At 45.3% G+C, this 24,467-nt stretch overlaps 1 protein-coding gene across 1 annotated transcript in view; it reads right to left on the bottom strand.

Moving 5' to 3' along the window:
• Positions 1-24,467, bottom strand: part of PKD1 (polycystin 1, transient receptor potential channel interacting) — a 106,208-nt gene that overhangs the window by 23,327 nt on the left and 58,414 nt on the right. Inside the window, exons 16-30 of the mRNA XM_060785804.2 lie at positions 24,164-24,310; positions 19,867-20,010; positions 19,322-19,601; positions 15,365-15,581; positions 14,702-14,861; positions 14,444-14,596; positions 13,479-13,623; positions 12,173-12,775; positions 4,324-4,492; positions 3,705-3,957; positions 3,040-3,235; positions 1,881-2,051; positions 1,076-1,219; positions 569-779; positions 286-412 (exon numbers count right to left, since the gene is read on the bottom strand). Coding sequence (XP_060641787.2) covers positions 286-412; positions 569-779; positions 1,076-1,219; positions 1,881-2,051; positions 3,040-3,235; positions 3,705-3,957; positions 4,324-4,492; positions 12,173-12,775; positions 13,479-13,623; positions 14,444-14,596; positions 14,702-14,861; positions 15,365-15,581; positions 19,322-19,601; positions 19,867-20,010; positions 24,164-24,310 — 3,120 coding nt within the window. The remainder of the gene's footprint in view (positions 1-285; positions 413-568; positions 780-1,075; positions 1,220-1,880; positions 2,052-3,039; positions 3,236-3,704; positions 3,958-4,323; positions 4,493-12,172; positions 12,776-13,478; positions 13,624-14,443; positions 14,597-14,701; positions 14,862-15,364; positions 15,582-19,321; positions 19,602-19,866; positions 20,011-24,163; positions 24,311-24,467) is intronic.

Consider the following 24,467-nt stretch of genomic DNA (forward strand, 5'->3'; position numbering starts at 1 on the left):
AAAAGAGAGGTGTTCTCTCTAGAAATGTCTAAGTCCTTGTGATTGGTTGATAAATAGTTCAGTTTATGTAAGCCACAAATGTCTGCACCAACCCTTAGGAAGGTCTAGAGCGGGCTTGGGCAGACTTCAGTCCTCTAGGTGTTTTGGAGTTCAACTCCCACTGTTCCTAACAACATTTGACTGACCAACCTCACACCAAACAGGATTGACACAACTGGCTGGGTGCATCCATACTATGGAATGAGTGTCATTTCACCATTGGGACAGGCCTCTCGCCCCAGTTACCTTGCTGCGTGCCATCCGGAAGAGGAAGAGGAGGGCCAAGTACAGAGGGTAGACCACCAAACTGGACACTAAACCCACCACCGCCGTCTCGCCACTGACTGGGACCAAGGTGGAAATGGGAACATGGCTGAAGGAGAAAAGAACAAGGTGAAATGGTGGAAACTCAAGGCAGTCCCAAGATGTTTTGACTGGAATGAATGGTTATGATCTTTGATAAGGAAGGAAGGAAAGAAGATAGGAGACAAGTGTTCTGGGTATACCAGACTATGAGAAGGAAGCCTACCTGAAGTTGACGTCTCCAACGGTGCCGTACCAGACTGCATTGGCGCAGAGGAACAGGAAGATGAGGAGGCAGCAGCAGGAGGCCCGCTGGACCCGGGTGAAGCGGCTACGGGGCGGACGGTCCCACAAGGACAACCAGACATGCTTCTCAAAGAAACCCCGCTGTAGCTCCCCAATGAAGATCCGCAGGACACTCCGCAGCTCCATCTCACCTGCGGAGGAAGCAAAGAAGGAAGGCGGGGGGGCATCAGTCACTTTGCACCCTTGCATGGGGAAGGAAGGTACATCTCCACTGTAGAATGTAGGCGAAAGACCTTCTACACCAGGCATGGGCAAACTTTGGCCCTCTGGGTGTTTTGGACTTCAATTCCCACAATTCCTAACAGCCAGTATTGGCTCTTAGGAATTGTGGGAGTTGAAATCCAAAACACCCGTAGGGGCGAAGTTTGCCCATGCCTGATGTAGATACACCCCAAGTCACACCAGTGGATTTCTGGCTGCAACTCACTGGCCGCAAAGACCTCCTTCTCCACCAAGCCATCGTTCTCCTCGCTCTCCACCGACAGCCAGTCGTCCACTAGGAAATGGTAAGCCTTGAGGGTCTGCAAGTCTCGGACGATGACATATTTCAAGAACCAGGAAGGGTTGAGCCCTGAAGAAAGAGAAGGAAGGAGAGTTTAGTCCTGGGTGTAAAGTTCCCCGAAGGGAAGGTGCAACATTCAGGTCCAAGCCTCTCCTCTTTTCATAATGCCATGTAACAGATTTTGAAAAATGTTCTGTTCCTGGTTTGAAAGTATTATTTCCTCTTTAATTACATGGCCCTTACTTTGAAAGTAGTAATTCTACTCCAGAAACTTTGTTTTTGTGGCTGCCACAAACTATGTTGAATTGATGAGATATTCATTGAAAAACTAGAGCAAAGTGTGCTGCAGGATGTCCTGCAAGAACAATACCTTGGAACATGGCCATACAGCCCTGAAAACTCAAAGCAACCCAGTGATTCTGGCCATGATAGGCTTCGACAATGCAAAGTTTTTGCAGCTGAATAAACCTTTCCTATGTTTTTATGCTAGAACCAATTAGAAAATGACATTTATAACCCAGGAACTAAAATCGTTTTACGTAGTGCAATTGTGTATATACTGTACATGCAGTAGTGAGTTATAAGCATCCGACATATAAACAACTAGTTAGGAACAGGGTGAAACAACAGGAAATGAGAAAAATCTGCCCCTCGGAAGGAAGGGAAATCCACTCCTGAAAGAGTTATCATCACGGCCCTACAATGTAATTGATGTCCAGGTTGGGCACACCTTTGTTGTCATGCCAAATGCGGATCTTCCAAAGGCTGCCCAGGCTGCGCTCAGTGGCCACCTGGAAGATGTCGAGGCCATTGCGTCGGAAGGCATTCTCCCCATCTAGGTGCCGGTGGCCAGACTTGCTGTCCATCCCATAGAGAGTGATGCCCACGTGGGCTGTTGTGCCTGGAAAGAGAGGAGGAAGCAATGCCAAGGCAGAGGGCAACACAGTCAGATTCGGACATCTTTCTTCGCTGCAGCTCAACATTTGCAGAATTAAAATGCCGTTAAGGCTAGATCTACATTGCCATATAATGTATGCAGAATGTATATGAGACTAATACTGCGGTATAACCCAATTCAGTGTATTCCAAAACTGGTAGTGTAGAGCCAGCCTCGTTTAACCAAAATTCAAGCAACCAGCAAAAACACCAAAGAAATTTCATTTTATTGCATGATGCATTCACAAACTTTTTTTGTAATGCGTTACATTTGTTCTTATTGCATTTCCATTCCTTTCCACAACTTTATTGCAATCTTAATATCAAGTCAATCCAGAGATTATGGCATGACATAGTATGGCATGGAGTATACATTAGGCCTGTTTTTAATACTCTCAAGCAACCAGCAACGACCTTTACGCAGCATTGACCAATCTCCACTGTGGTCATGGGTTCACTGAGAGTCTGCCCCAAGCATGGGCAAATTTTGGCCCTCTAGGGGTTTTGGACTTCAACTCCCACAATTCCTAACAGCCCATCAGCTCTTAGGAATTGTGGGAGTTGAAGTCCAAAACACTTGGAGGGCCAAAGTTTGCCCATGCCTGGTCTACCCATTAGTAGGTTTAATTAATATCACATTGAATCCACATTTGCAGATTTAATTAACTGTGCAATTGATATCCCTAGGAATCTGTTGATCCTCCAGTATTTTTCATTCTGTGTGTTGCCAGATGTGCAATAAAGAAGGAAAGCATCTTTTGTCGTAAGGCTATTTTCTGCAAAACAGAAATTTTTCTCCTGGGAATTCTGTTTTGCAGACAATATACAGACTGCAGACAATGCTGTGAATTTCCTTTTCCCTGCAGATTATTGAGCCTCAAATTGCAAAATTGCAGTTTTCGGAAGACTTTCTCAACAAGGTGTTATGATTATTTCGGATTGTGCTTGCTCACCTGAGCCCTTGCCCCATCCGGTTTTCACCAGGATCTCATATTTGTAGAGCCCGTTCTTGCCACAGAAAGGAATCACCCCGACGCGGTTGATGTCGATCAGATCCAGCTTGTGCACAATCACCGCTGCCACGAAGTAGGTCACCAAACACACGGCACAAGTCAGCAGGACGATGTAGTTGAAGCCGGGGCCAGGAGGCTGAGTGAAAGGAACAACGGCACTTTTGCACTCTTGGGGGACGCACTTTTTATTTGCAAAAAGGATCCCAAGGGTGCATCTACACTGCAGAATTAATGCAGCTTGGTACCACTTAAACCAACATGGGTCAAGGCTACGGAATCTTGGGAAGTCTAGTTTTTATAATTCCACAGGATTGAGCCAGGGCAGTTAAAGTGGTGTTAAATTGCATTTATTTTACAGTGTAGATCAGGCATGGGCAAACTTTGGCCTTCTAGATATCTTAAGACTTCAACTCTGCTGAAGTCTAAGACACCTAGACTTCAACTCTTACCGGCTGTTAGAAATGATGGGAATTGAAGTCCAAAACACTTGAAGGCCAAAGTTTGCTCATACCTGGTGCAGACAATGCATTTTTGCACCGAAATACCCATCCTCCTTGTGAGGGCAGCGGAGACCCCCAGTGTTGGGCAATAACACCTGCACTCACCGGCCGGAGGAACTGGAGGGAATGCGAGGGCACGAAAAGGCTGGCCCCAAAGGCGGTCAAGTGGCGGGTCAAGCATAAGGCCCTTTCCGGCGTGGTCCCCTCCAGAGGCACCAGGCCCTCCGTCTTCCAGCGGATCTCCTCCGGGCTGAAATACTGGCACAGCGACCCATACAGGCCCAATGTCACCTCCACCGGGGACCACAGGAAGTGGTTGGTGATGTTGAAGAAGTACTCCCTTTCGGTCTCCTCTGTCCTGGAGGGAGAATCAGGTGATCAGAAACGGAGGGCAAGAGAAAGGGAGAGGCAGGTGACCAATGGGGATGGGACAGAGTTGCAATCACAGCCCAGCCAATGTAGGAGAATGACACAAGCTACTATTGCTCTTTGCATTTAGCCAGTTCCAAGTTACAAACAAGATCAATTCTATAGGTTTGTTTTTAAGTTGAGTTTGTATGTAAGTCGGAACAGGGACATTTTTAAAGTGTAACTCCATCTATCTATCTATCTATCTATCTATCTGCGCTTTAGATACTATAGGGAAGAATTAATACCCCTGTGGCGTTTGTTTTGCTGTCTGTGCCCCTGTTCAGAAGATTATTCCACCTCACTTTGGACTTACAAGGGGGAGACAAAGAAGGTGTACTGCCGGTGGTCACCCTCAGGCCTGCGGTTCATGTCCTCCAAGTAGATCTCCTTGGTGTCGGTGCAGTTTGGCATAACACCAGGCTCGGGCGCCGGGAAGAAGCAGACGGCGATGGATGGCTGCTGCTCGCTGGAGACATAGCGCTCTGATCAAAGGGAGGAAGAGGAGGAGAGGAGAGAGGCTGCTTATCTGTGCATCAGCACACCGTAATAACACAGGTATATACAGTACGTTGCTCTGATTGATTCAAATGGAAACTAATTATTATTACGAGAGTTATCCGGAAAGGAAGGTTACAAGATTTTTTTACAAATATCAAGAATGAATATATTTTAATAAAATTTTCATGGATTGTAGCATAGGTATTACATTATTTTTCCACATCACCATTCAATTCAATAGGTTTTGTCATCTGTGGGACGGGTTTTTGATGCCTGTGTCATAGAAGCTTCCCTCTGCCTTTTTCAGCCAGTTCGTCACTTCGATTTTCACCTCGTCATCATCGGAATAGTGTTTTCCACCAAGGTGTTCTTTCAATTTAGAGAACACCTTGGTGGAAAACTGGGCTGTGGCACACCCAGCTGGGAGCTAGCTGCATTAAATCACAACTGACCGAGAGGTCATGAGTTCAGAGCCAGCCTGGGTCGGAGTGAACTTCCGGACATTAGTCTAGCTTGCTGTTGACCTATGCAGCCCGATAGACCATTGCATCTATCAAGTAGGAAATGTAGGTACCGCTTTATGCGGGGAAGCTAATTTAACTAATTTACGATGCCATAAAACCTTCCAGCAGCATGCAGAAGAATGAGGAAGTACTCCATCAAAGGACTCAGTGTCACAATGGACAGCAAAGTGGCAGCTCCCCCTGTGGCCGGAATCAAGCAGGAATTGAGCATACCCTCATGAAGCCTGAAAAGCTTGGGCACAGCTGGAATATATATGTTGTATATCTAACTGGCATTGAATGCTTGCCATGTATATGTGCATTGTAATCCGCCCTGAGTCCCCTGCAGGGTGAGAAGGGTGGAAAATAAATACTGTAAATAAATAAATAGTCACTGGGTGCAAGATTCGAGCTATGAGAGGGGTGGCTGAAAACATCCCAACAAGTCAACAACTCTTGTGTTGTATGAGCCGTGTGCGGATGTGTATTACCATGAAGGAGACAGACTCCCGCCGTCAGCATCCTACGACGTTTGTTTTGGATAGCTCTACGAAGTTTCTTCATGGTCTCACAATATATATAGGTTGCTTACCTGTAACCGTATTTCTTTGAGTGTCAATCTGTGAAATTCGCACCTATGGGTTTTCCTGTGCGCCTGCGCAGCAATCCGGAACGTTCTAGAGTTTTAATCAATTTTTTAATGATTATTTTAAGAATATATGTAAGCCCCGCCCATCCCCCGCCCCCCCCCCAGTATATATGCCGCCAAATGCGGCTTGGCCGGTAGTTCCCCGGCGCTAAACAGCAGCCAGGTTAGAGGCATGACAAGTGGGGAGGACGGGCGGGTTGTGCGAATTTCACAGATTGACACTCAAAGAAATACGGTTACAGGTAAGCAACCTATATTTCCTTGTCGTGTCATCTGTGAAATGCGCACCTATGGGTGACTTAGCAAGCTACTGGCCTGGAGGCGGGTCATGCCACACAGGAAAGAGAACAGCTCTGCCAAAGGCGGCGTCCTTTTTCACTTGTATGTCCAACTTGTAGTGAGAAGGAAAAATAGATGGTGTAGACCAGGTAGCTGCTTTGCAGATCTGTTCACGAGACACTCATCGCCAAAAAGCCTGGAAGGTGGACACAGAGCAAGTTGAATGGGCCACCAGGTGAGTAGGTGGATCTTTGCCTGTCAATTGGTAGGCTAGGCGGAATGTTGAGACACTCCAAGGGGTTGACCCCTGAGAGGTAACAGGGTAGCCTAATTTGTCTTTCCTGTATTTTAAAAAGAGCTTAGGGGATTTTCTATATGTAGATGTCCTATGGAAATAAAAGGAGAGAGCTCTTTTGACATCTAAGGAGTGAAGGGCAGTTTCAAGGGGAGATGATGGGTTAAGAAAAAAGGCTGGGAGAGTTATGTCTTGTGACATATGAAAAAAGGAGACTACTTTCGGGAGAAAGGTAACATCGGTACGGAGAACAACTTTGTCCTCATGAAACCTAATATAAGGTGGGTCAGACCGGAAGGCTGTAAGCTCGCTAACCCTCCTGGTGGAAGTGACGGCCACCAGGAATGCCGTCTTCCATGAAAGGTGAGAATATGATTGGAGGCCATGGGTTCAAAAGGTGGTTTGATAGTTGTGACAAACTTAATTACAGACTCCACTGGGGGGAGGGAAAGGAGGTAAGAGGGTGGATGTTTTTATAACCTTTGAGAAACAATTGAATTAAGTGGTTTTGAAAAAGGGACGGTAAACCCAATTTCCTTCTAAACGATGAGATGGCTGATAGGTAACATTTTAGAGAGGAGAGTGAGGAGCACTTATCAGAGAGGTGGACTAGAAAATCTAATATCATGGGTATTGGGCCTGTATTTGGTTTATGCCCAGATGTTTCTGTGAATGGCTTGAAGAGGGACCATTTATAGTTATAGGACTTTTTGGTTGCTGATTTGTGGGCAGCGAGGAGTATACGTGATACTTCCTTGGATTGGTTTAATGCGGTCTGATCATCCACGCCGTCATGCGGAGGGATTGGAGGTCTGGGTGAAGTACCAGTCCGTTCTCTACAGTGAGAAGGTCCGGAGTTGGTTTGAAGTGGAGAAACTCCCTGTTGGAGATTTGGAGGAGTGGTGCAAACCAGTGTTGCCGGGGCCACCAAGGGGTGATTAGCATGCAATCCGAGTTGTCCTGGATTATTTTGGCTATGACTGGGGATAGGAGGGGGGGGGGGGGAGGTAGAGTAGACCTGGAGTCTAGTGGAATAGGAAGATTTTTCCGAGACAGCCTGGGGGTGCATGGGGGCGGAGTCTTGTGCAGTAAAAGGGCAGTGATTGTTTAGTGGTGATGTAAAGAGATCTATCTTGGGTTTGCCCCATTGAGTGTGATGGTTTGAATTGTTTGGGGTGGAGGTGCCACTCGTGATTGTTTTTGGATGATCTGCTCAGGGAGTGTATTGTCCTGTCCTGGGAGGTGAATGGTCGTGAGAAGGACATTTCTCTGAATGCACCACCCCATAAGCGTGTCGAAATGCAGAGTAGTGTTTGTGAGCGTGTTCCCTCTTGTTTGTTGATATAATATTTGACCACAGTGTTGTCAGTTACAATTTGGGCCATGCGGTTGGATATAATGCGGGTGAAAGCATGAAGAGCTTCTCCACCGCCATCAGCTCGAGGGTATTGATGTGGAAAATGGCGGTCCTGAGGGGACCAATGGACACTAACTTCGAAGTCCTTGAGTGAGTTGGAAGCCTGAGTTGGAAGCGGTTGTTGTGAGGGACATAGAAGGACGGGGTTGAATGAATGGCATCCCCGATTGAACATTGTACTCTTTTGTCCACCATGATAGGGACTGGAGGACACTGTGTGGGGAGTGTAGGACCCGGGACTGGGGGTCGCAGAGAGGATCAAATGTTTTGGGACCTCATCCAAAAAGGGGTGTATGGAGTGACGTTGGTAGTAAAAGACATGTGGCCAAGGATAGACTGGATGGCCCAAGCGGAGGAGCTTGGGAGCGTTGGAGGTTGAAGATGGCTCATTGTAGGTTGGAGAGGCAGTCTCCTGGGGGGAAGGCTCTCTGCATCCTGGAGTCTATGACAGCTCGTATGAATTGGATGTGTTGTGTTGGGCAGAGAAGAGATTTTTCTTGGTTTATGACCAGGCCAAGGTCCTTGTGATAAGCGAAATGTGATTGTCTATTTGTGATGCGAAAGTAAGCATCCTTGCTAGGCAAGACTCCTCTGGATTGAAGGGGAGTATGTTGGGAAGAGTGACCATGCGGAATTTACGTGGTGTTTCCCAAGGTCGAAAATGGGACGTAGTCCTCCATCTCTTTTGTCTACTAGAAAGTAGCGAGAGAAGAAACAAGAGGTGGCTTCATGTGATGGTATGGGGAAAATAGCTCCTTTGTGAAGTAGAGAGTTAATTTCTTTCCAGATGGTATGGAAGGATTGGGTGAGGAAGATGTTTCCTACAGGGGTGTAGGTATCAAATTATATAGCATATCCCCCGTCAATTATGTCCAGGACCCAGGTGTCTGTAGTAATAGGCTGTCAAGCCGGTAGGAAGTAATGTAGTCTGTCTAAATATGTAAGTGGTTGAGTTGGAGTGGGGAAGGGGGGTGGTTAACGTTATAGTAAAAATGATGTTTATTGTTGTTAGTGAGTCTGATACCACAGTACTGACCTCTGGAGGGAAGAAGAGGTCGTGTCAAAGTTGTAGAGGGGGCATATGGTGTTTGCCATCCTCTATAGAAGGAAGTGTTGAAAGGTCTGTTGTAGTATTGGGGACGGTAATAATAAGAGCCCCAGCGTTGGCGTTGGTAGGTGTATGGCTGCTGGCCATACTTGTAGACTATTTGTTTCATCTTGTGTTAGTGTTGTAGTTGTGAGTCAGTTTCAGGATTAAAGAGTCCTGCTTCATCCATTGGGAAGTCTCCAATAAGTGTGTATTGAGATAGGGAAAAAATAGCAGTTCGAAACCAGGCATGGCGACGAAGGGCCACTGAGCCTGCTATGAGTTTGACTGAGGTGTCAGCTGTGTGCTTTGCAAGGTCTTTTGAAGGCCAGATAACAGGAGAGCTTCCTGTTTAAAGGCTTTAGCCAAAGGTTGTCCAGATGGAGATAGTAAATCTAGATAAGGAGAGGTTCTGTTCCATAGAAAAGTTTATAGACACTCATATAGGCTCCATAATGGGCTATGCATGCAAAAAGGCATGCTGAGGAATAAATATTTTTATTTATTTGTTTATTTGTCATGGAGTGCAATTTTTTCTTTTTCTTTTCTTTTTTCTTTATTAGAAGGGAAAGTCTGGTTTTTCTGTATAGGCTTTGGTTGAGCATCAGTTAGTATAGAGTTTGCTTGGGCATCTTAGATAGCCATGAAGCTGAAGAGAGATCAATACAATAAAAAAATATTTAAATTTTATTTCATTATTATTATTATTTTTGTTCCTTTAGGAGTTGCTGGAACCATAGGCACAGCAGCTCCTGTATTCTTAAAAATTTTGAGAAGATAGGGCAAGGTGGGCAACACAGTGGTGGGGGATGTGGGGGTTTGTTGCTAAATAGAGGAGAGACATGGGTCTGCAATTGTATCTGATGGTTCTAGTGCAGAAAGGTTGAGGGCTCTGGCAAGTCTTATTAGGAGGGCTGAGAATTTTTGAAATCCTCTTAACTGTTGGGGAGAGGGGTCAGGGTCTGGGAGGGGATCCTGAATAAATGGCTGAGGTTCTGGTTCAGTTTGTTCTTCTGGAGGATGAGAGAGTGTGGCAGTAGGAGGTGCATGTGGGGGCTGTGGTATTTATCCGGTGGATGAGCATTGAAGCCTTTGTTGTGATATATAGTGATCAGGGGAGAGAGAATGTGCCCTCTTGGGAGGAGGGATGGGGGAAGTTTTAAACAGAGGCTGGATGGCCATCTGTCAGGGGTGATTTGAATGTAATATTACATTTGAATGTAATATTCCTGCTTCTTGGCAGGGGGTTGGACTGGATGGCCCATGAGGTCCCTTCCAACTCTTTGATTCTATGATTCTATGGGGGATGGTTTGGCAGAGGAGAGGGAGAGCAATAGCGGTGCCGGGAGGGCTGTGCTGATGAAATGGGATGGATGGAGGGAGGAGTCTCCCGCGGTACCGGGGACTCTGGCAAGTCTGGGAAAAGCGGTGGGGAGGGCTGAGAGGCAGGAAGGGGAGGGGGGGAAATGGGGGGATTGGCTGTAGGCTGAGTTTCTAGCTCAAGATGAGGAGCCAAGAGTTCAAGGGGGAGGAGGGGGGAGGGATCCTCCATTTGGAGGATAGTTGGGGGAGGCTCCTGTAACTGGAGTATGGAACCGGGAAAACTGGGGCATCGGTTCCAGTGCAGGGGGACTCAAGGGCTGAGTGCCAGTGAGTTGCCATCCCTTTTTTTGATTTATTTGCTTTTTCCTTGATTTAGCAGACCTCACGGTTCCAGTGCAGGGGGACTCAAGGGCTGAGTGCCAGTGAGTTGCCATCCCTTTTTTGATTTATTTGCTTTTTCCTTTGATTTAGCACACCTCATGGTTTGTTTGAGGGTTTGTTTCTCTCTCTCTCTCTCTCTTTCTTTCTTCCAGCGGCTGGCTCCGCTAGGGAAGCACTTGCCGTAGTTGAGTCACGCCTATCCCCAGCATGTGGGGAGGGAGGCTGAAAAGGCTCTTGCAAAGGGGAGGACTGGGTGAGGAAGGGAGCAATTTGCAGCGGCAAAGCACATTCATACAGGAGGGCTTTAGCAGAGTCTCTCCCAAGTTTTGAGTCTCTCCCAAACAAAAGGAGGCATTTAGTATGCCTATCAGCCTCCGGGAGATTACCTCCACAGGCTGAGCAGTTTCTTTCTTTCTCTTTAAATAAAATAAAGGGAAGATATTCTAGCCTGAAAAGAGTCGTCAGCCGGTCCGTGGTCGGAGTGGAGAAGGTAGGCAATAGAGGAAGAACAGTCCAATAGGTGAAATAAGTCAGAGAAGAAGTTCGTAGATGCTGCAAGTTTAGCGCGGAAAAAGGAACTACCGGCCAAGCCGCATTTGGCGGCATATATACTGGGGGGGGGGGGGGGGGGGATGGGCGGGGCTTACATATATTCTTAAAATAATCATTAAAAAATTGATTAAAACTCTAGAACGTTCCGGATTGCTGCGCAGGCGCACAGGAAAACCCATAGGTGCGCATTTCACAGATGACACGACAAGGAAATTCCATACCCATTTTTGTCACATGCTGTCTTGACATTACGACCTCTCCATAAAATGAAATGATTTTGTGATGAATTGCAGCAGTGTTCATGGCCTTAGTATTTAGGTAGTGTATTACAGTGAGAACTTTGCACTTGGAGGGAAATGGAATGAGGATGCTCATCTCTAAACTTCACCACAATGCCAGTCGGTGAGCTACTGACGACTGGCACTGCTTGTTCGCTTCCCCTGGCTTCCCACTACATGGCAGTGATACCAACTTCTCCTGAGAAATAACCCATGAGAGCTACGTGCCTTGTAACCTTACTTTCCCGAATAACCCTCGTATTATGCATACTTATTATTATCAAAAGGGAATCACTGGCCACTCAATCAACAGCCAATTAGTACATCAACACTGACTGTATAGACTCATGTATAAGTCTAGAACAGGCACGGGCAAACTTCGTCCCTCCAGGTGTTTTGGACATCAACTCCCACATTTCCCACCTGAGGCTGTTAGGAATTGTCCGAGTTGAAATCCAAAACACTTGGAGGGCTCATGTTTGCCCATGCGTAGTCTAGACCTATACATGGATCATATTGAGACCCATAATTTTGGACCCCGAAACCTATCTTCAACTTATACAGGAGTATACTTTCCTTTGGGAGAGATAAAGCAGGGTATAAATAAACATAATAATAATAAGATTACACAATAAGTTGATTCCATTGATTCAATGGATCTACTCAAATGGAGACTAAAAAAAGGGAGATGGGCTCAGGGCATTCAATCAATGGCTAATTGGTAAGTCAATACTTACTAATCCATGGTTCATATCAGCATCCATAATTTAGTCCACCAAATTTATATATGCATACAGATAGTCCCCAAGTTACGAAAAAGGTTCTGTAGGTTTGTTCTTAAGTTGAATTTGTATGCAAACAGGAATGTATTTTAAGTGTAACTTGGAGATGTGTACCTACCATTGATTACGCTGAAGGTGACCTGGAAGTAGAGCCCAGCCTCGGGATCTCTGCTCTCGACCCTCAGGGCCGCGCTCACCGAACCCGCTTCCTCAATGATGACGGTCCCAGCGATGATGTCCTTCTCCCGAGGGTCAGCCACCATGACGGTGATGGCCTTCTCTGGCTCCAAGGCGCCCACTGGGATCTCGGTCCCATTGTGGCTCTGGAACTCCAAGGAGGCCACCTCTGAAGAGACGCTGTGGTTGGCCACAAAGCCAAAGGGGAAGGGGTTGTAGTCCACACGGATCATGACTTGGACCACATCCGAGAGGTCGGAGAAGGTGGAGTTGAAGGCCGGCGGGAGGGAGAACTGGCACTCGGGGTCATCCTGGTCATAGCACAGCAGGCCCAGCGGGTCGGCCCGCTTCCCAGTGGCGGTGATGTTGGTGCCGGCCAGTGCCAGGGGCTCCTCATTCAGCACCCGGGACCTCATCAGGATGCGCATCAGGTCAGAGGAGAGCGCGTAGGCTTTGGAGGCCACCTCTACAGGGCTCTGGCCACTGCACAGCTCCTGAGGGGCTGGCTCCCGAGAGGCTGTGTTGACCAAGTGGATCAGGTCCCCTGGAAAGGCAAGCGGGAAAGGCCGTGGTCAAGGCTGCACCAGCAATGCAAACGAAAGAGTCATAGAAATGTAGAGTGGGAAGAGACCACCAAAGGACATCCAGTCCAGCCCCATTCTGCCAAGCAGGAAGGCATCATTCCAATCCCTTCCAAGAGATGGCCATCTAGCCTCTGACTCACAGAATCACAGAGTTAGAAGAGACCCTCATTCTTCCTTCATGGAGGAAAGTCACAATCAAAGAACTCCTGATAGATGGCCATCCAACTTTATGGACATTAGCGGGTTATAGAGTAATACAATATCAGTCCAGCCCAATTCTGCCATCAAACCACTCCTGACAGATGGCCATCCAGCTTCTGCATAAAAGCCTCAAAAGAATGAGCCTTCAATGGACTCTGAGGCAGAGAGTTTCGCTGTTGAACAGCTTTTATGGTCAGGAAGTTCTTCCTAATAATCTCCTTTCCGGTCACCTGAACCCATGGGTTCATTGCGTCATAGTTTCCAGGGCAGCAGAGAACAATCCTGCTCCCTCTCCTTTAAACATCCTTTCAGATATTGAGACATCGTTCTCATGTCTCCTTCTCTGGGTATGTTGAGGTAATATCCCACCCATGGGGACCCAACACGAGCAAGACATGCTCAGAAGAGGGCTGCTTTGGCTTTCCTCCGAGGCCGAGAGAGTGTATCCTCCCCAGGACTCACCCATGATGTTGAGGATGTTGTCGGCAATGGCGGTGGGTGTCATGGTGCCATGTGTGGTCTCCCCCTGCAGGATGTGCATCATGCTCTCCAGCTTCTCCAAGGTCTTCGTCAGGCAGTCCCGGCACACAAAAGCCTTGTTGGCGACCTGCACAAAGTAAAGCAAAGCAAAGCAAAGCAAGCTGATCAACAAGGGCCCTAGACCAGGGCTTCTTCATGTGACCCCAGGTATATAAAATGTGTATAACATTCAAACTTTGATCAATAACAAATCAGCAATAACAAGGCTTGCTAAACGGGCTGATTTCCTCTTTGATGGAATACAACTGAAGCATTTTTTGCAAGGTCCACCGCAAACGCTATGTAACAGATTCGTGTCAATGCCTTAAATAGCCAATAGGTGCATTCAGAAACTTTTCAGTTGCAAAATTTTTCAGGACCCTGACATTGAGCCAAGAGGACTCCATTTGGGGTCAGGACCCACAGTTTAAGGAGCAGTGCCCTAGATTTCTCATTTCTTGAACTGTTATTGTTATTGTCATCATCCTTATCTTGCCTCTTCCAGAGTATGGGACTCCACAGTTAAGACATACATAAAGTAGCCACTACACATTTGCATGTCAGATTCTTGCAAATATGTTTAGTCACAGACTTTATTAATATGTTCTGTTTGGAAGTCTCTACGTTCTGCAACGAGACTCCATGGTTAATAGATGTTCTCTATAGGAATGTCAAGTTCTTCTAATGAAATTCATTCCATTCATGGTGGAGGACTTAGAGATTTCTAAGCAGAAGACTTTTCCAAGAGTCTCTATATCTTCCGACACAATTCTACGGTCAGCTATTGAAAGAGGCTGCTAAGAAACAAAAGGGAAGCACAAGAATGCCTGAAGCCCCGCAAACAGGTTTCTGTTCAAGTCAACAGGAGCAAGGATCCAAGTCCCTGCCTCGATCCCCAAAGGGCCTACCGTGCACTGGGCCAGGACTGCGGCAATTTGCTGGATGTCGTCCACTGTGTTGACGTTCAAGGAGACCAGCGTCTCTGTAATGTTCCTCCGCATCCAGGCCCGGAGCCGGTCATCACCCTCAACTTCTGGTTGGGAATGCATGGAGCCCTCATACTTCAGTCGGGAAGGGGGAAACACAGAAATCCTGATATTATTTCAAGTGCTTGAGAAGCCAAAGGCCAACCGTGGCCAGGGAGAGGCTGGGCGGCCGCTTCCTACCTCGTTCAAGATGGTGATGAGGGCCAAGGTGAACTCAATGACCTGCTGGGGGTCTCCCTGCTTCACCAGGCCCTGCAGAACCACCTTGGTTTGGTTGGAAAGCCACTGCGGGAGGGTGCCAAAGCCCTCAGGGACGATGGGCAGTGTGATGGCCATGGAGCTGGAAAGAAAGCAATCCATCAGAGCTCTGTTTGCAGCAACACACACTCCTTGCATGGAGAAAAAGAGCACCATGGTAACCCTCACCCCGATACACTGGGAACTGATCTATCTATCCATCTATCTTTGTTCAAACACAAGACAGCATAAAGATCCTTTCATTCCCTCCAGAGTCCAGCAAGAAGAACAATTGAAGGATGAATTTGCCATCCTCTCCAGATGCCTTACACAAGAGTCAGCATTAGGGACTCAAAGTTAGGGTACTTTTTCTTTTGCTTATCTACTCTTTTGTCTGAGGTGTTACCTGAACTTTATCTCTTTTTAAAGTATCCCGTTTCCTTAACATAAGGTCATATGTAGCACTGGTTATGCTGCACTCTGCTCTGCTATAGATACCCAAATAGTCCTATGGGGTTATGGGCCCAGCACTCTGCTCTGCTATAGATGCAAAATATGGCTATACCTGGAAAGCTTGCAAAATTCTGTGGGAAGGAAGCCCCTCACCTGTTGAAGGCCACAACGGTAGCGCCAAGCTGGTCCTGGACCAAGACGGAGACCGAGACTGAAGCACCGTTCTCTTGGAAGCCGGGTGGCAGGAAAGCGGCGTGTTCGGCGTGGCTCCCTTTGTAGACCCAGAACTCCTCGCAGTGCCCAGTCCGGCATCGTGTGGCCAGCAGGACATACACCAAGGGCGTGCCCTCATTCTCTGTGTCCCGCCATCCTTCCGGGCAAAGAAAGACATGCTCTGTTAGGGACATTCACCTTTGCAAAGGCGAACCCAAATTCCGCTGTATCCCTTCTCCAACTGCAGGCCCAATCCGTCTCTCAAAACTAGCCTCGCTTTTGAAAAAGACAGTATGGAGAAATGATACACTGTCATTGCCAGGGAGCAGGTAATAAATGTATATCATTATTATTAGTATCATCACCATCATCATCATTGCACCCCTATATCCCCAGTCCAAGTGGAGGCCCAATCCATTACTCAAAACTATTCTCACTTTTGAAAAAAAAGGATAACCTTATTGAAAAAGACAGTGTGGGAAATGTCATCGTCAGAAGGCATGTAATAAATGTATTATTATTATTATTATTATTATTATTACACTGCTTAGCCGGTATTGCACCACCTGACATCCGCCGGGAAGTAGCAGCCAATAGTGAAAGGACCAAGGCAGAGACATCTCCAGCTCATCCCCTGTTTGGGTATCAGCCAGCACGTCAACGACTTAAATCAAGACATAGTTTTCTTAGAACTACAGAGACACTCGCTGGAACACCCCAGCAAGCGAGAGTCCAAAAGTGGCAGGCCCAAACCCAGCACCTCAATTCATGGGTGATACCAGATGAGAGACTCCCCCCTGGGCACTCAGAAGACTGGGCGACTTGGAAGGCGCTGAACAGATTGCGCTCTGGCACCACGAGATGCAGAGCCAATCTTAAGAAATGGGGCTACAGGGTGGAATCCTCGGCATGCAAGTGCGGAGAAGAACAAACCACTGACCACCTGCTGCAATGCACCCTGAGCCCTGCCACATGCACGATGGAGGACCTTCTTGCAGCAACCCCAGAGGCACTCCAAGTGGCCAGATACTGGTCAAAGGACATTTAACCAAATACCAAATTTACAAAATCTGTGTGGTTTTTTTTTTCTTTTTCTTTTTCTTTTTAATCTCTGTGTTTGTTTTGCTCTGTTCGAATTGTAATACAATGGTTGCTGATGACACGATAAATAAATAAATTATTAGTAGTAGTAGTAGTAGTAGTAATAAAGTTCATGATGATGATGATGATGTTTGGCTACAAGGTACACACCTTATATCAGTATCTATCCCAATCCCTTCCCTTACAGAAGGCTCAAAGTGGCTCACAGCATTATTATTATTTCTTACCTGCCTCTATTATTATTATTATTATTATTATTATTATTATTATTATTTCTTACCTTACCTATTCATTGTATTTTCTTCAAATATATATTATGAATGATTATGTACCTATTTCTCCAGGACAACGTATTGGGACAGTATTGTGAGGAAAGTGTGGCATTCGAACATTTCATTGGCTCACAGCATCCCTCTATTAGCATCTTTTGCAGTCTATTCATTAATTGGCTAATAAAGCTAAACATTACATCACTTGACTTGCGCCCTACACCACTGGAGAGACTACACTGTCTAGCTGGTATTGCACCACCTGACATCTGCCGGGAAGTAGCAGCCAAGAGTGAAAGGACCAAGGCAGTGACATCTCCAGCTCATCCCTTGTTTGGGTATCAGCCAGCACGTCAATGACTTAAATCAAGAAATAGTTTTCTAAGATCTACAGAGACACTCGCTGAAACACCCCAGCAAGCAAGAATCCAAAAGTGGCAGGCTCAAACCCAGAATCCAGACAAGACAGAGGTGCTCCTGGTCAGTCGAAAGGCCGAACAGGGCATAGGGTTACAGCCTGTGCTGGACGGGGTTACACTCCCCCTGAAGGCGCAGGTTCGCAGTTTGGGAGTTCTCCTAGATTCATCGCTGAGCCTGGAGCCCCAGGTTTCAGCGGTGGTCAGGGGAGCTTTTGCACAATTAAAACTTGTGCACCAGCTGCGCCTGTACCTTGAGAAGTAGGACTTGGCCACGGTGGTCCATGCTTTGGTTACATCCCGTTTAGATTACTGCAACGCTCTCTACATGGGGTTGCCTCTGAAGACTGCCCAGCCAGTCCGGCGCTCGGCAGCCAGACTACTAACGGGTGCTGGGTACAGGGAGCACACCACTCCGCTGTTACACCAGCTCCACTGGCTGCCAATTAGCTTCCGAGCACAATTCAAAGTGCTGGTGTTAACCTATAAAGCCCTAAACGACTCCAGCCCTGTTTACCTCTCCGAACATATTCTCCCCTATGAACCATCAAGATTATTAAGATTGTCTGGAGAGGCCCTGCTCTCGGTCCCACCGGCCTCGCAAGCGCGCCTGGTGGGGACGAGGGACAGGGCCTTCTCGGTGGTGGCCCCTCGGCTCTGGAACTCTCTCCCACTGGAGATCAGAACCGCCCCTTCTATCCTGACATTTAGGAAACAGGTGAAGACTTGGTTTTGGAGACAGGCATTCGAGAAGTGAGCCAACACCCTGAGATATGGATGGAGGATGATGAGCAACGATTTTAGTCTGACGACTGACCATTGTAGTTATTGATTGTAATTGCTGTTTTAATGTTTTACTGTAATATGAATTATGATGTTTTATTGATTGTATGTGATATTATGGTTGGAAACCGGTCTGAGTCCCTCGAGAGAGGTGAAAAGGCCGGTATATAAAACTTTTAAATAAATAAAATAAATAAATAAACCTCAACCAATGGCTGAGACCAAATGAGAGACTCCCCCCTGGGCATACAGAAAACTGGGCGAATTGGAAGGCGCTGAACAGACTGTGCTCTGGCACCATGAGATGCAGAGCCAACCTTAAGAAATGTGGCTACAAGGTGGAATCCACGACATGCGAGTGTGGAGAAGAGCAAACCACTGACCACCTACTGCAATGCAACCTGAGCCCCGCTACATGCACAATGGAGGACATCCTTGCGGCAACACCAGAAGCACTCCAAGTGGCCAGACACTGGTCAAAGGACATTGAATCAACTACCAAGTTTGCAAACTTTGTGTTTTGTCTGTTTGTTTGCTTTGTTTGTTTGCTTTGTTAAAAATGTAATACAAATGTCTGGTTGCTCCTGACACGATAAATAAATAAATCACTTGACTGAAGACCAGTTCACATGAGTGACCTTGGTCTCTACATCCTTCTTCTCGCTTATCTGTAATCCACCTTGAGACATGAGGAGAGGTGAGTAAGAAATAATAATAATAATAATAATAATAATAAATCTATTTATTTACAGGGAGAAATGGGAGGGAAAAAGAAAGGGGAAGAAAAAAGGTATTTACTATGATATTATTGTTGTTGTTATTATTATCTTTTGGGTGTTTTCTGTTTTATGCTGTAGTTAGTGCTGTAGTGTAGTTAACTGCTGTAATTAGTGCACCATGAAATATACACATTATGCTAGAGTGGTTTATAGTAGTAGCAATAATAATGTTATTTGTTACCTGCCTCTCCTAATGGCTCAAGAGTGTTGTACTGCTCAGTCAGAACATATCAACATGTATGTTATATACATACAACAAAATGCATATATCAAAACACTGTACAACAGGAATAGGATGGTAATACATCTTTGGAGATTATCACACAACGCTTTAAAGCAATTTAAATCCTGTGGCTAGCTCTTGTAGAACTCTGGGATGTGCAGTTTAGCAAGGACCTCTTTAAAAGCCCCTCCTTAAATGGGAAGTCCTGCAATTCCACAACAGGCAACTGTAGGATTTAAAGTGGGAAAGCAGCATGGTGACAGTGTCGTGTGACAATCTACTCAAAAGCATACAACAGTTCCAAATCACACAGTTGGCTGGCTGACCTGTGCACTCGAAGTGGACTTTGGCAGCCAGAGCCTGGAGGGGCCCCATGGGGGACAGCCAGCAAGACCCTCCGAAAGGAGGCTGGTTGGGAAGGAGGTCCATGGAGGCAAAGCCCTCCTCGCCGGAGGTCACGTCGGTGATGCGGAGTGTGAAGCTGTAGCCCTCGCCATCCTTGAGAGCCCAGGGACGCAGCACCAGGTTCATGCCCACATCGCCCGTGGAGGTGGTGCTCCGGTCCAAGGGCAGTGTCTTGTTCTTGAAGCTGTGGGCTGCCCACTTCTGCAAGGAGATGAGGAAGGGAAGCCCAAGACAACACTATGTAACTTATTTTTTGTTCCTGGGTTACAAAAGCCATTTCCTAATTGGTTCAATCATAAAAACATGGGAAACGTATATTAAATTGCAAAAGACGAAGTTTCTGGAGCATGATGTCAACTTTCAAAGTAAGGACCGCACAATGAAACAGGAAGTAATACTTTCAAACCAGGAACATAGTTTGTTACATAGTTTTGCTTCTCTACAGAAATGCCGAGTGGCCCCTTACCCCCATTTTGGAGTTGTTCTGGCAATTGAGGCAGGTGCCCTCCAAGTAGACGTAGGAGCTGCGGCTGACCGCATAGACAGACTGGGCTTTGCAGGAGACACACTCCAAGGACACGATGGGGACTGTGCCTCTCTTCAGGAAGACCTGGAAGGGAGAAGGGAGAAATCATTCAGATCCAAGGAGCAAATCTTCCATCGTTGCATACTCATCCATTTCCGTTGCATTCCCCTTGATATAAGGACCCAAAGAGTTCAAGCTGGGTCTCCCTTATCCAAAATCCTTGAAACCAGATTTTTTAAAATCCCACTTTGGAATATTTGCATCTATAGAATGAGATATTACTTCAACCTTGGAACCCTTTATCTGAAATGCTTGGAACCAGAAGTATTTTAGATCTTTCCAGATGTTGGAATTTTTGCATCGGCATAATAAGCTATCTTGAAGAAACATATGCTTCTTATATTTGCACAATGTTATAAATCATTTCATGCATGAAACAAATATTGTGCACACTAAACTATCAGGAAGCAAAGGGTGAATCCACACTGTAGAATTAGTGCACTTTGGTAGCACTTGAACGCCATACTTTGCAAACTTGGAATGTGTAGCTTGGCGAGACACAGCACTCTTGGACAGAGATGATGAAAGACCTTGCAAAGCGATAACTCCCAGGATTCCATAGCACTGAGCCACAACAGTTCAAGTGAGGCTAAACTGCATTGACTCCGCAATGTAGATGTGCCCAATGTGTGTATGGGAAAAAAACACATATATTTCCCTGCAAAGCAATTCCCTAAATACTTTGAGAAGTAATCATAATATTTTTAAAAACCGACTAAACTCTCATTGTGGGCCAGAAGTCCTTCATGTCAAGAAGTTTTATTATTACAAAATGATTTTGCATGTGCATGCAAAGTTTGGTAATGTATTCCCTGGGCATACAGGGATCATAGTGTTGAATTGTATCATCATGTTTATATTATTTTTATCATTATCATTATTATTAATTTTATTATTATTAATATCCCACTTCCTTCTTCTTTCTTCTTATTTATATCCCTCTTTCCTCATCATGTTGTTGTTGTTATTATTATTATTTCCCGATTTTGTCATTATTATTATTATTATTATTATTATTTTCATCCCACTTTCCTCATCCTTATTATTACCCCACTTTCCTCATAATATATATTATTATTTATTCTTCCCCACGTTCCCCATTATCATGTTTGTTATTATTCCACACTCTTCTCATTATCATATGTTATTATTTATACCCACTTTCCTCATCATCATGTTTATTATTATCATTATTAATAATAATATCCTACCTTCCTCATCATTATTTATACTACACTTCCCTCATTTTTATTATTATTATTATTATTATTATTATTATTATTATCATCCCACTTTCCTCATCCTTATTATTTATACCCCACTTTCCTCATTATGTTTATTATTATTTATGCACCACTTTCTTCATCATGTTTATTATTATTATTATTATTATTATTATTATTATTATTAACGACCATTACATAGTAACCATTCCCAATTACTTCCCAATGATGCTGCAGCAACAGTGGCAAAATTCCCTTGAAAACCCATCCCATTCTTCCCTAAGAAGAATTATTTTGGAGGAGCAACGAAGGTGCCGTATGACGTGGCAGGGAGTTAAAAGAGACATATATATCTGTCTGCTCCAGACTTTTGCAAATTCCCAGCCGCAGTGAAATCCTCGCTTGGCGTTCCTGCCTGCAAAGCTAGATAGTACGGAATGTCCTTGAAAGACTATCAATTTGACTCGGGGTTCTTTTCTTTCTTCTTCTGCTTTCTTCCCCACCCTTTTCCTTCCAGCCACCCGTTTCCAAAAAAAGGGAAAGAAGAAGGAAAAGAAAAAAGATCAAGGCGGTCAGAGTTTCCACTTGCAGACAATCTGGGCCTCTGTCGCTGCCAAGTGTCTCCTGGAGCAACGGCTGGTGATGGAAACCAGAAGGTTCCTTGGCTGCGGGTTTGTTTTCAGGCTCATGAAAAGGCGTTTTCATGGAACGAAGGAGGGGGAGAAAAAACGAAAGAAAGACTGGGAAAGGAAAGGAAGAAGAAGGGGAAAGCCACCTATGGGAAGAATTCAACCTCTATACTGTTGGGGGGGGGGGGTGCAGCTAGACTGAAGATTTAACCCAGTTTGATATCCTTTTAACCACCATGGCTCAATTCTATGGAATCATAGATGTTGAGGTTTGGTGAGATATTGGGTGCATCTACACTGACAAATTTGTGCAGTTTTGTTCCACTTTTAACTGCAACGGCAGGATGCAATGGGATCCTGGGAGTTGTAGTTTGGTGAGGTATTGGGTACATCCACACTGATTCAATTAATCCAATTTGACTCCACTTTATCTGCTATGGAGTCCTGGGAGTTGTAGTTTGGTGAGATTCTTGGTGCATCTACACTGCCAAATGAAATTTGACTCAACATTAACTGCAATGGGATTCTGGGAGCTGTAGTTTGGAGAAATACTGGGTCCATCCACACTGCAATGGGATTCTGGGAGTTGTCATTTGGAGAGATATGGGGTGCATCTACACTGATTTAATTAGTGCAGTTTTGTTCCACTTTTAACTGCTGTGGAGTCCTGGGACTTAATAGTTTGGTAAATCTATCCCTGTGGGATGTATAGTTTGACCCGACTTTTACTGCTGTGATGCAAAGCTATGGGATCCAGAGAGTTCTAGTTTGGTGAGGCCCCAACTTTTTTTGTAGAGGCTTTTGACAGAGGAAGCAACAAAAAAACAAACCATTGTAAAACTACAACTCCCAGAATTCCATAGGACTGTGCCATGGCAGTTAAAGTGGGGTCAAACTCTTGTGGAAAACTATGCATCCATATTTATATCTCCATCCTACAGGATGATAAAGAAAGATGTTCGTTGGAAGCTTGAAATTATAAAAAAATATATAAAGTTAACCATAGTAACATTTGTATTACATGCAGAATACTAATATGATGAAGGATAATATTAAGAGTAAAATATATGGATCATATTAAAATAATCATAGAATCTTAAGAGTTGGAAGGCAATCCCAAAGGCCATCCAGCCCAACCCAGTTCTGCCATGACACTATCCAATCCCTCCTGGCAGATGGCCATGCAGCCTTTGCTTAAGAACCTCGAAAGAAGAATCCTAATGAGAAGGGCTCCTGCCTTTTGATTAATGGTCGGCTCTATTTTTGTCACTAGCATGAATTAAATGTTTTAAAATACTTAATTGCACTATGGTTAACCGCTTGGCATATTATTCAGAAACAATCTAAATTAGGCTTCATGCCTGTCTCTTATTTGTACTATTACATTGTAAACAAGTAATTTCATTTGGACTTCCCGACAATGCACAACACGCTCTCCTGCCAACATTGATCGGTTATGACTTGTTGCTTAGTTTGATTAATTTTTTGCCCCTTAACAAGAACAATATATAATAATGGCAACTAAAAGCAGCCTCAAGGGATGCATCTACATGGGAGAATGAATTCAGTTTGGTACCACTTTTAGCTGCCATTGCTCAAAGCTATGGAATCCTGGGAGTAGTAGCTTCACAAGGCCTTTAGCCTTCCCTCACCAAACTATAACTCCCAGGATCCCTTGGGAGTCAAAGTGATGCCAAACTGCATTCATTCTGTGGTGTAGATGCAGCCTTTTTACTCCTCAGATTAAAAATAGTTTGGTTTGTCAAATGAGAAGAGTAGCAAAGGGATCAATTGACAGTGACATGTTTGTTTCCATTAAATCATAGAATTGGAAGTGTTGTGAGTCAGCATTCTGACACCATACCTACTACCAGTAGTAGGAGAAGAAGAAGGAGTGATGCAGAAACAGAGGATACTACTAAATACTACTATTAAAATACTACTATTTTGCACCTCAGCTGCTGTTTAAGACATTCTGTGTTCTGTGGGTCACGACAGAAAGGGATCACAAAGGCCATCCAGTCCAACCCCCTGCCAGGAAGGAACGATGATATATACACAATTTTTGATATATACAAAATTTGAGGCCACATCATTTGAAGCACGTTTGAGCTTTAACAACTCGTTTTAACTACTGGCAACTGGAGCAGGGACATTCCTAAATGTTTTGGTCTGGAGAGATTAATGCATAGATCTGGCGATTGAGTTGAATTGTTTATGTTTGAACCTACTGAGATTGAACGGACATATCCATCTCACAACTGAGTTAATGTAGTCAGGGTTTTGTTTTGGGGAAAATGAGAGAGGAGGCACTACGATACAAACCGTTTGGTTGGTAGACTCGGGGCTCATCGCCGCCTTCCAGACGGAGAGGGCGAAGGTATACTCCACATCTGCTTCCAATATGGCTCTGGAAACGGTCACCACACTTCCCCTGGCGCTGAAGTCGAGCGCACACTTGGACGACGGGCTCTGCATTGAGGAGGAAGGAGGAAAAAAGGGGGAATGAGGGAGAGAAAAAGAGACTGCATTCAAAGCCAGTCTCAAGAGAACCCGTTCCCTCCAGGACACCTGTTTTGGACTTCAACTTCCACACTAGCTGTTATGAATTGCGGGAGTTGAAGTCCAA

Source organism: Anolis sagrei, chromosome X, assembly GCF_037176765.1.
Source record: "Anolis sagrei isolate rAnoSag1 chromosome X, rAnoSag1.mat, whole genome shotgun sequence".
Classification (NCBI taxonomy): Eukaryota; Metazoa; Chordata; class Lepidosauria; order Squamata; family Dactyloidae; genus Anolis; species Anolis sagrei.